At 39.9% G+C, this 12,702-nt stretch overlaps 1 protein-coding gene across 2 annotated transcripts in view; it reads left to right on the plus strand.

The window, feature by feature from the left end:
• The window catches only part of sin3aa (SIN3 transcription regulator family member Aa), a 103,793-nt gene that overhangs the window by 71,479 nt on the left and 19,612 nt on the right, over positions 1–12,702 (plus strand). For both annotated transcript variants that reach the window (XM_052042615.1, XM_052042614.1), the window contains 6 exons: positions 79–195; positions 1,501–1,739; positions 2,696–2,879; positions 6,090–6,669; positions 10,749–10,918; positions 11,464–11,637. In XM_052042615.1, the coding sequence (XP_051898575.1) occupies positions 79–195; positions 1,501–1,739; positions 2,696–2,879; positions 6,090–6,669; positions 10,749–10,918; positions 11,464–11,637 (1,464 nt within the window). The remainder of the gene's footprint in view (positions 1–78; positions 196–1,500; positions 1,740–2,695; positions 2,880–6,089; positions 6,670–10,748; positions 10,919–11,463; positions 11,638–12,702) is intronic.

Consider the following 12,702-nt stretch of genomic DNA (forward strand, 5'->3'; position numbering starts at 1 on the left):
AGCATTGACTCTTGCAGATAGTCTCATGTTGTTCATCTCATTCTTGATCTGGAACTATCACTGATGCTTTTGTTTCAGGTTTTAAATGATACGTGGGTGTCCTTCCCCTCCTGGTCTGAAGACTCCACCTTTGTCAGCTCAAAGAAAACACAATACGAAGAGCACATCTATAGGTGTGAAGATGAGAGGTTTGAGGTAAGAAGATCTGCAGAACAGATATGTGGACACACAGAGACTGGTAACATCTATATGTTGAGCCTTTTCTTCATATTTATTTATTCAGTATTAAATTGTATCCACACCTTGTTTTTGCCTTGAGTTCTGCCCACCATCTGTTGCTTGAATGTATAACATTTGGCCTTAATCCAGGTATTGAGTTTGGCAGATTAAGGTGTGAACTAATAAAGCATTAAAAATATTAGAAGGATTTGGTAGGAGAACTGAGTCCTGATATCGGAGCTAGGCAATTTAAGGGCAAAGTCAGGAATTACTTTTTCCACACTGTGGAAACCTGCAATCTGTCTCCCAAAAGACTATGGATGCTCTGAGTGTAGGTGAGCATCTATATTTCTATAGCAAATTTCTATAGGACAAGGTTATCAGGGGATATAAAGGTAAGGCAAGCAAATTGAGTTGTGTTGTACATAAACCATGATTTGTTTGAATGCCAAAGAAAACCTAGAGGTGAATGGCCTCATTCAGAAGATGTTTATATGAGAAGGTTCATGACTATCTTGTGAAGCTGTATTTTGAGCTGTATGTAAGAAGCTCCATTTCTAGTTTTTCCCACCTAAAACACAACATGGATTGCAGTTACATTATTTAGGATCTGATCAGTGCTCCATGAAGAATATCATGTGTTACACATTCTGGTCATATTGTATCAAGAGCAGTCTATTTGCAGTGCTCTCAGTATTTACTGTTGGTGATTAAAACACTGTGGGTGTGGATCACGCGCAATTTCAAAATAAATCAGTTGATACTGCACCTGTGGTCTTTCCCAGATGCTTTGACCCAATGCTTCGGATATAATTTTAAAAATTTGCTGTTATATTCTTGCTCATTAAAATATAATCCTATTTGTGATATAACTTATCTACTTGATTCAGTCCTGAACAAATGGTATCATTTTGACAAAGGAAAATATGAGCATTTTTTCCTTCTCTAGTTCCCTATGTATGCAATATATACCCTTCCTCTATAGAATGACAGATACAGGAGCATCTAACATTGGTTAGTAAATAATCGTTTAGGGATTTATTTACGTTTTGCACAAAAAAAACCTACAAACCTTTACTGACCACTAAAGAGTCCTTCAACTTCAGTAAACATAATCCGAGTCATTAGCTGTACATTGCTGGTCTCCCTTGAAATGTGAGTGTTGAGAATCTGATATCTGACTTTGTATTTTAGAAGTGCCTTACCTTCTTGTACAAAGAAATTGGAAAATTTTGTCATTCAAAGAAAAGTAAGTTACATGTGTTGGATATTTTTCCACAGCTTGACGTTGTCTTGGAAACGAACCTAGCAACGATCCGTGTCCTAGAGACTGTTCAGAAGAAGCTGTCACGAATGTCAGCAGATGACCAAGCTAAATTTCGTTTGGATAACACCCTTGGAGGCACTTCAGAAGTGATTCACCGTAAGGCTATTCAGAGGATATATGCAGACAAGGCTGCAGACATTCTTGATGGCCTGAAAAAGAACCCTGGTGTAGCTGTTCCTATTGTGCTGAAAAGGTAGCTTTATTCTGACTCCGTATTATATCAGTGTTACTAAATGTACTAAATATTGATCACTCTAGAAAGGCTCAACAAGTGGGCTCCTATATCTGAGATGATGGGGCCATTGTCACTTTTTGTCATAAGAGCTTAAGAAACGTGACCAATATGGATCACACATCTGCTGGAGTGGTGCTCATTTATTCTGTAAAATCATGGTTTATCTGATCTTGTCTTTAGCTCCACTTGGTGTGATCCTCAGCTTCCCAACAATTCATAACCCTCCAAGAGAAGAAATTCCTCCTCATCTGTCTTAAACGGGTGATCCCTTATTCTGAAATTTTGCCTTGTAGTTCTAAATTCTTCCAGGAGGGGAATCTTCCATATTATCAAGCCCTCAGAATTTTTATCCATACTTTCATCTCAAAAGTAACCACGAGTGAGGTACCGGAGGTCAGATAATGCTCTTGGAACTATATCCTTTCTTTTTCAAGAGAGGAGGGGGATGGAAGTTTGGAAAGGTCAGTCACAATACGTAAAATACTAATTCTGAAACAGGATTTTCCTTCAAGATATATTTTTGAAGATGAACCAAGACAAACCTTCAGATCAGTCTTAAATGTGTCCACTTTAATTCAATTTTTTTTAGATCTTTCTCCCCACTCAGGTCAGCTGAATATTGCTTCATTAGTGGAAACTGGATGTCATGAGTTAGATAAGAACCTCTTAGGGTAACAAGTCTCGGTTCCCTATATCCCTCTGTTAGCAGTGTTGCAATTGGGAGCTGGTTTCTGAAGGATTGATTTGTGGATCCAGGAAGGCCCAATCTTTTTCTTTTGCCATTTTATCAAAGTTGCATCTTCCTCCTGTTCTTTGCTCCATTCCCTTCACATGTGCACATTGCCATAAATTGTAACTTGGAATCTTTGGAATTTTTATGTTAGAATTTTTTTGTTGTTGCCTCACCTCTGCAGGTTAAAAGCAAAAGAGGAAGAATGGCGAGAAGCACAAAGAGGTTTCAATAAGATTTGGAGAGAGCAGAATGAGAAGTACTACTTGAAGTCCCTTGATCATCAGGGAATCAACTTCAAACAGAATGACACCAAAACTCTGCGCTCTAAAAGTTTGCTCAATGAGATAGAGAGCATATATGATGAGGTACAGTGTTCTTGCAACTGATGTCCATTTTCTTTAGGGAAAAGCAATGACTACTGTTTTTGTAGCTGATCATTTTGATCGTACAATATGGAGGGACCTTGTAGCCACTAATGGTGATGAGGTACTCACAGAAATTATCGGTCAGCTGTTTGGATCTTAACTTTAAATTTCCAAATCAGTTTGGTGTGAGTTAATCATTCATTATGACCCCATTTGCTTGGGTATGCCTCTGCTTACAATGAATGTGATTACAATTTGTAGGTAACATTTCTCTTCTTGCCGAGAAATTGTTGGTTGTTACAGTAATGCATTTGGATCTCTCCGTTCATTAATGTCTCTTTTCACAATGCTACCCTTCTTCCCCCCCTTCCCTCTAGTTCATGCTGGTGGCCTCTCTTTTCCATCTGTCTCCAAGCATACACATGTACCACCACTAATATCTAATACTGCTTCAAAAGATTTAATTTCCTGCTTAAGTCATGCAGTAAATTTCACTCTGCTGAGGCAGCTACTTTGGATAGGAGCTGATATTGGCAAAAGTTGGAATTTCTTAGTCGGCAACTGATATTTTGTGTAAGTTTGGATTTTAAAAAGAGTGAGGCTATAATTTTTCACTACCCCATCAGTTGATGCCTCTTCAGTTTTTGTGCACATTTATAAAAATATTCTCTTAATTATTTAGCAGCCATTGAGATTGGTAGGTATGACTTAGCATTAGGCAGCATGTCTCAGTATGATATTTAGTGCTTGCCGTTTTTAAATGTAATGGCTTTGGTTGTATTTTGTAGGAAGGCACTAGGTGAGTTGGACATACTTGTGCAAAGTTTCCCTGTGGTTTCTGGAAGATTGTTCAATCTGAGAGTTTCTGTCCTGCATGTGTCACCTGCTAACTGGGCCTTTGTCACAAACACTGGAGCTTGAAATAGTCTTTCATGCTGACTAGTTTTGAGAAATTGTCATTTTAAGATGATTTTCAAAAGAACCAGAGGGATAAGATGAGGGCATTTTCTTTTGTGTAGTGAATTGTTTTGACTTGTACTGCCTGAAAGAGATGTGGAAGTGGGATCAAAGCAGTGTTCAAAAGGGAATTGAATCACACTTGGCAGAAAAGATAAAAAAAAGTCATTGGGAAAGTACAGGGTAAGGGAGAATGCAATTGCTCTTTTAAAGAGCCAACAAAGGAAATGTGGACTGAAGTGCTTTCTGTGCTGTATCATTCTGAGTTTTATAGTACTGGTTGACTTTACTCTCTGGTTCATCAAACTTACCCTTTTTTTGAATTATGGACTGAAATCTCTTGCAGAAAGCAATTTGAGCTTTATAAAACCTGATGTTCAAGTAATTCTGTGTATTCATAGATCTTTTACAAAAGGGAACCAACTCAGATACCCACAGGAGTCAACTTCAGCGGCGCTCCTCCTTCTGCTTCAGAAGGTTGGGTGTTCAAATCCAGATCCAAAGGTTTGGGCACAAACTCTAGAGAATACCCCGCAGGAAATGGGCACTTTTAGAGGTGCAGTCTTTCCAGTGAAACAATGGAAAAGCACTTTCTCAATGAGTGTAGCCATGTGTCATGTAGCTACAGGGAGGAATTCTTGGGTATTCTGGCCAGTAGTAATGCTTAAGCTAATTTAGCTGAAAACATGATTATTATCTCATTGATGTATGAGATTTGGATGCCCCATTTTTCTAAGTACAGTTTTGACTCCACTTCAAAATTACCATTGCCTTTGATGCACTGTTACTCATCTAGAGGTGGGGAATGAAGCCATATAATTGCAAATAAAAGCAGAAGAAACTAAAAGTACTCAGCAGGCCAGGCAGCATTGCAGAGAAATAAAGAACGAGAGGAGATGCAAGTCAATGTTTTAGGTAAACGACTTTTAATCTAGGAAAATTTGAAATCCAACATGTTGTAAATCAGATGTGTTTGATGAAAGGCCATCAACCTGAAACTTCAGCTTTGTGTCTCTCTCCACAGGTGGCATCCAGCCTACTAAGTATCCCCAGTATTTTCTGTTTTGTTTTGGATTTCCAGTGTCTGCAGATTTTGCTTTTCTATGTAATTATTTTCTTTCTATTTAAATTAACATCACATTAATTGACCACCTTAACACACCAAAAGTGAAATTCATTAAGCCAGGATCAGTGCAGCGGTCCTTGCTGTTTGTCATATACGTTAATGATCTGGATGTGAATGTAAGAGAGTAAGTTCACAGATGACATGAAAATTGATGGTGTTGTTGATAGTGAGGAGGGTTGTTTTTGGCTACAGAATGATATGGATGAGTTGGTAAGATGGGCAGAGAAATAGTAGGTGTGATTTAATCCTGAAAATGTGAGATGATGTACTTTGGGAGGATTAGTAAAGCTAGGATATGGACAATGAGCAGTAGTAACCTTGGAAGTGCTGAGGAACAAAGAGACCTTGATGTACTTCTCTGAGGATCCACGAAGGTTTACAGCACAGGTAGATAAGAAGCTAAGAAGGGATATGGGATACTTGCCTTTATTAACCAGGGCATAGAATATAAGAGCAAAGAATTTAAGGCACAACCATATAAAACATTAGTTAGGCTGGGGTATATATACAGTTCTGGTCACCATGCTATAGAACCAATGTTATTGTATGAGGGCAATTAAAGAGGGAATTCACCAGGATGTTTCCTGGGATGGCATGTTCCAGTTATGAAGAGATTGGATTGGCTGGGTTTGTTTCCTCTGGCGTGGAGGAGACTGGGAAGACCTAATTGAGGTGTATAAAATTATGAGGGGCATAGATGGGGTGGAAAACGAGAAACCTTTCTCTTTAGCAGAGATGTCTATAACCAGAGGGCATAGGTTTAAGGTAAGGAGCTGAAGATTTAGAGGGTACTCTAGGAAGGTTTTTTTTCACATAGAGGGTGTTTGAAAGCTGGAGCTCACTGCTTGAGGTGGTGATGGAGGCAAATACTCTCACAACATCTAAGATGTATTTAGATGAACACTTCAAGTACCATGGCATTGAAGGCTACAGGCTGAGTGGTGGAAATTGGGATTAATATAGATAGATATTTGATAGCCAACACTGATGTGGTGGGCTGAAGGGCCTGTTTTCTTACTGTATGACTCTAAATTTATCGGGTCTTAAAAATGCAGCAATTGAAGGGTTTTATTGTTCTTTTCTAAATTTATGCCTAATGATTTTTCTTTCTATTTGTGCATGTTTAGCGACAAGAACAGGCATCTGAAGACCATGCACATGTGCCATCTGGTTCTCACTTAACCTTTGTTTATGAGGACAAGCAGATCATGGAGGATGCAGCCTCCCTCATTATCCATCATGTCAAGCGGCAAGCTGGGATACAGAAGGAAGATAAGTACAAAATCAAACAAATAATTTATCATTTCATCCCAGACCTTTTGTTCGCTCAGCGAGGTGAGCTGTCAGATGTAGAGGATGAGAAAGAAGACGAGGAAGATGAAGAGATGGACATTGATGAGAGCACAGGGGCAACCAAAAAGCACAATGGCATCGGCGGTAGCCCACCCAAGCCAAAACTTATGTTCAGCAACACGGGAGCACAAAAATTGCGGGGCATGGACGATGTGTACAACCTATTCTTTGTGAACAATAACTGGTACATCTTCATCCGGCTTCACCAGATCCTATGTTCACGACTCCTGAAGATCTACAACCAAGCGGAGAAGCAGATTGAGGAGGAATGCAGAGAAAGGGAACGGGAAATGCTGACAGGAAAACGAGACAAAAATGACAGTCCTGCTATTCAGCTTCGGTTAAAGGAACCAAGTGAGTATTTATGGGGATCTGAGTGGTCCTTCCTCATTAGAAAATAATGGCTGTTATTACTTTATTTTCCTATGAATAAAATGGATGAGGTCTACCTGAGTTACAGGCTGAACTTCCAAATATTGTATTTGAGCTGTGGACAACACCGACAAAATTAAGGAAAAGCAATATTTTTTAAAAATTAATTATGAATTGCATAAGTCTGTGCCAAGAACAGGTAGGTCTGGGGTCTGGAATTGGGTAGACAGTGCTAGGAGGAGCCAAGAGGATGGCTGAGACCCTGCAGAGGGCTGAGAGGGAGGCTGGAGATTCCAAGAGTAGGTGTGCTGCTGACCACCTGAAATGCAGAGTCAGTTAGCTCGACAATTTGGATTGCAGAAGAGACTTGATGTTTCAGGATCTGCAATATTGCAATTTAGGTAGGGGTTTATTGATAGGATCTTTTAGAAGTTCACTTAGTCATCGTCCTGCATTCCCATGTCTAGGTATGAAATTGATGAGGTCAACCCATTGTAACCAGTTTTTAACCAGTTAGGTGGCTCAAAACACCATTCAGTTTTTCAGGGTGCCATTTATTTTCTCACTGGGGTTGTCTCGACTACTCATTTAACAATGAATTGGAGCTGGCCTGCTGCTGCATGTTCCACAAATGTTTGATTTCATTGTACTTGTTCCTCGTATACCGGAAACTTCAAGGAACTGTCCTCTTGACAGAATGTTGTGATGAACGGTCTCGACCCGGAACATTGACTGTCCATTTCGTCCACAGATGCTGCCTGATTGTTGAGTTCCTCCAGCAGCTTGTTTTTTTTTGCTCCCGATTCCAGCATCTGCAATCTCTTGTGCCTCTCTTGATAGAATCTTTTTTTTAAGGGAAACCTTTCAGATATTACTTTGTGGTGGTTGTGATTCAGTAAAAAAAAATCTTGGTTTTAAAGCTGTAGTGTCGTACAGCATGGAAACAGGCCCTTCGTCCCAACTGGTCCATGCCAACCAAGATTCCCATCTTAAGCTAGTCCCATTTGACTGTGTTTGGCCCATATCCCTCTAAACCTTTCCTATTCATGTACCTGTCCAAGTACCTTATAAATGTTGTTATTTTACCTGCCTCAACCACTTCCTCTGGCAGCTTATTCCATATATTGACCACTGTCTGGGTGAAGAAGTTGCCCATCAGGTTCCTATTAAATCTTAAATCTATGCCCTCTAGTTCTTGATTCCCCAATCCTGGGAAACAGTCTTTGTGCACTCACCCTATTTATGCCCCTCATAATTTTATACACCTCTATAAGATCACCCCTCATTCTCCTACACTCCAGTGTAAAAAGTCTGAACCTGCTCAACCCCTCTCCATAACTCAGTCCTTCGAGCCCCAGCAACATCCTCGTAAATCTTCTCTGCACTCCTTCCAGCTTAATGGCATCTTTTTTAATGGAGATGGCAGTTAATGGCTTAATGGAGTCTTGCACCAAAGGATAGTCCCGCACATTTAAAATATAATATAGGTACCTAAGTTGCTGGACCATCGTTTGATATACCAGTGAAAGCCAATTTGCTCAAAGACTAACATAAGCACCTTGTTAGCTTGGGAAATATTTCACACCCTTCGTATGGAAACTTTTAGTTGCCTATCTGCTAATGGACAAGGAGATTTTGAAGAATTACCTAAAGCTGCCAACAGGCTATGAGGCCATACATGTTTATGCTGGTATTTATGCTTCCTCTTGAGTCTCCTTCCCTACAACTTTATCTAATCTCATCAAGTGCATCCTTCTATTCCCCGATGCATCAGATATTTAGCTGGCATTCTTTTAAATGCATCTGGGCTGTTCACCTCAGCAACTCCATGTGATAATGAGTCCCATATTTTAAAATCTATGTAAATAAGTTCTTCCTAATTGTCTATTAGATTCCTTGGTAACCCCCCAAAGAAAGTTCCTAATGTGTGCTGTTTAAATCTTTACATGATCAGAAGGACTGTAATCTTCTCTTAAAGGGAAAAGAAACCCTTTTGCTCACCAAAATCTCTCAGTTATGGTATCATCCGTTTACAGGTCGTTACCCAGTGCCCCATAACCATTTAAAAAAAGTGATCAAAACTGTACACTGTACTATAAGAGCGAGGCAGACAAGATTGATTACAACTTTAAAACAACTTCAATATCTTTCAGTTCTCCTTCTTGAGAAATAATAGCAAGATCACATTGGCTAGGCCAGGCAGGATCATAGTCATTTGTTTTAGAATGAAGTTACACTTCCATACTCACTGTGGCTGCACCAAAAAAATGATCATATTTAATGTAACAACTCCAAATACTAAGTTTGCTTTCTGGAGTAAAACGTAGACATCAGACATAAATCAAAGTTTTCTTTGTGAATAGTGATTAGAAATGACAAAAGATGTTTGTGTTAAGTAAGTTATTATGGGAAAGGGTACCTTATTTATTAGTGTAACAGTTAAGCTGCATTGACTGTATTAAGTGAGCCCAATCACAATTGATTCTCCATGTTCACCTTGCTGTGAAAGAAAGCAGCTTATTGATTCACATTCAGTCTTGTCTGATGAAATGTCTGCTCAGATTTAAGAAGCACATTCATGCAAGATGCAAATTTGTAATTTGTATTGTACGTTGTCAGGAAAGCCAATATGAGGCATTATGAGTCAACTTCCATAAAATTAAGGCACTTTAATTAACGGCCAACATTGAGAAGGAAGTGTGTGGCATTGGTGATGCTGAGTATGTATCCTAATGTTTGAATGCTTCAGACAACATTAAACATATCTGAAACAACAGCATCCTCCCATCCTCCATTATACAAATCGCCCTCAACAGTGGCACGCTGCCTAGATGAAATCAATTCTAAACTGCAATTAGTTTTTGGTTTTATTTTGCATGTTATTTTATTTCCTTACTTTGATTACATTGTGGTGTAACTTCATGTGGTATCTGTAAAATAATGACTAACATTTAAGTCATTGAGTTTCTGATGAACATTGGGAATAAATTATTGTTGGGTGGGTGTCAAATGTGGTCATACTTTCACCTCTCAGTCAGAACGTTACTGGATTCATGCCCACTGCTGCATGACGAGAGCACAAAAGTGTGTTTGTTGCTTAATCGTAGTATTGAATAATGCATTGTAAAAAGTGCCATCTTTCAGCTAAGACATTGAAGTGATCCCATGTCTGATTGTTCTGTTATTTCACATTGATGTTAACAATCCTATGATACTACTTTAGGAGCAGCAGTGAGTTCTTAATTTTATTCTGTTAAATGTCCTCTTTCAATCAGCACAACAATATACTTGTAAACTGGCAATTCATCTCATTGCTGTTTATCCATCCATTCAGCTGTAAGAATTATTCATTAAATGAAATGCATTGGAATATTCCTGCCGCTACAATTTTTTCCTTTTTAAGTATGTATCCAATTTCATTTGGGAGAACCTTTGAATCTGGTTCCATCACCTTTCAATCAGTTCAGTGCCTTTCAATCATGTCTGCAATTTTCCATCACTTGAGGCAGCGGAAGAGGCGTGTGAGGCACTCTGTGTGCCTGGTGTACAGAGTGATGTTTTATAAGTGAGAGGAGTGTGAGTGGCTGAGCTATACCTGTGGCAGTGGTGGTGAGGGTGTGGTCTACATTTAGAAAACCAAATTCAGTCATTCACAACCCCTGGTCCATCCTAAATTGCTTTACATCCAATGAAGTACATGTTGAAGCATAGTCACTGCTGTGAGTAGGAAATCTGGTAGCTAATTTACACACTCCAAATTTCTGAAAGCAGCAAAATTATAAGTGATGTTGATTAAGGAATGAATATTGGCCTGAACCCTGAGGATAGCTCTCCTGTTTTTCTCCACAATATATCTACGGCATTTTATAAGTCAGGTAAGAAAACAGATGAGAGTTGAATATCTCATTTGAAAGACTCTCCAGCATTCCCTCAGAGTGTCAGCTTTTGACTGTAAATTGTATCAAGTTGTTGCAGCTTTATGTGTGAGAGCTGTGTGCTGGTTTGATAGGAACTGCTTTACAAGGAATGACCCTGTAACCTGCTTCTTTGTCAAATTTCAGTGGATATTGATGTGGAAGACTATTACCCAGCTTTCCTTGATATGGTGCGGAACCTTCTAGATGGCAACATGGATTCCTCCCAGTATGAGGACACCCTTCGGGAAATGTTTACTATTCATGCATTCATTGCTTTTACAATGGACAAACTCATTCAGAGTATAGTCAGGCAGGTAAGATGTCACCAATTAGAACACCCCTGTTCCTGCTGAAGCCTTGATCTGAATTTTATGTGAGTGGATGTTTGTGTCCTCTCTGCTCCTTTTACAGTGAAATACCCTGGTGTAGCAGTTGTGGGAATTGTGTTCATCAGTAGTTGTAAGTTTAATCATGAATTATCTAGTGCATTTTTTTTCTTCAAAGGTATACTCTTCCCCTCTGGTTACATTACCAGTTGATCAGTCTAACACTGGAAGGTTATGTCTTCCCTGCATTATGTTTAATGGCTTGTGCTTGGATCCTCCCAAACAAATGGCATCACTGCGTTTAGCAGTTTTTTGTGGGAAGTTCCAGGCGTAAACTTTTGAACCATCATTAGTATTTGGACTGGGGGTTTCAGTGCGTCTTGTCACAAACAATTGCTGAGGTTGATCCATTGAGATCTGGCACTCTGAGCTAATTGTTCACCTAGCCATTAAATTTCCAATGTAATTTCAAATCTAGAAACTTGTCGAATCACAAACCTATTCCCTGCTTTTTGTGTTTCTGCTCTTTATAGCTGCAGCATATTGTGAGCGATGAAATCTGTATACAGGTGACCGACCTCTATCTAACGGAGAGTGGTAACTGTGCCACCGGAGGTCCCTTGGCAACCACATCCTCCCGAACTGCTATTGAAAGCAACTACCAGCGCAAGGCTGAACAGCTCTTGTCAGATGAGAACTGTTTCAAGGTAAGTGTGTTCAGATGCTGATTTCTCACTGACAAAAGTCCTTTCAAAATTACCTTCAGGAAGGTGTGGCTAGAACTGAAGAAAGTGGCACCTGAATGGATTTGGGACTCGTAATTTAGAAAACTCCCCGCTTCCTTGATTCTGTCCTGTGCAGTCCATTTTTAACTTTGTCAGTTAGGTCCAAGTGTTAAAACAGTTTGGTTACAGGCATGGCTAGATCTGAAGTATTAGTCTTAGCAATATTGCTGGGGTCCAAAACCATTGCTGAACCCAGTGCATTCTGATATATCTCAAAAGTACATGGACCAAATTGAATTAATCAGCTGGCTGCTGTGATGGTGTGGGAGGCAGCTGAGCTGGATCATCCACTTCTGCCAAACCTTCAACCTTTCAACAAAAACAGAAAATGATGAAAAGATGCGACACACAAGATGCTGGAGGAACCTGTGGGCAGGCAGCATCTATAGAGGGAAATGGACAGTCGACGTTTTGGGTCAAGGCCCTTCGTCTGGTTTGAAAGATAGAGGGGAGATAGCCAATATAAAAAGATGGGGGGGAAGGGGTGGAGTAAGAGCTAGCAAGCGATAGGTAGATCCAAGTGAGGAGGGGAGACTGGAAATAGCGACAAGAGGCTGGGAGGTGATAGGTGGAGGCAATAAAAGGCTGAAGATGATGGAAGGTGGTGCATGGAATCAAGTGAGGGAGGTGCAGGAGGGTAGATGGGAACAGTTCGGGGGGGGGGGGGTGGGAGGGGAGGGACCAGTGGGAGAGTATGTGGGTGATGAGCAGATTGGAATAGTCCCCACACAGGTAGCTGTGGAGATAGTGGATGCAGTGGTTGTCATCTTCCAAGATTCCATGGATTTTAGAATGCCTCTCACTGCCTGGAAGGTAGCAAATGTAATCCCACTTTTAAAGAAAAGAGGGAGAGAGGAAGCAAGAAATTTAGACCAGTTGGCCTACCCTCAGTAATAGGAAAATGCTGGAACCTACAATTGAGGAAATTCTAATTGTATGATAGGATTCGAAAATAACAATAGGATTGGGCAGAATCGGCATGGATTT

This window comes from Pristis pectinata, chromosome 32, assembly GCF_009764475.1.
Source record: "Pristis pectinata isolate sPriPec2 chromosome 32, sPriPec2.1.pri, whole genome shotgun sequence".
Lineage (NCBI taxonomy): Eukaryota > Metazoa > Chordata > Chondrichthyes > Rhinopristiformes > Pristidae > Pristis > Pristis pectinata.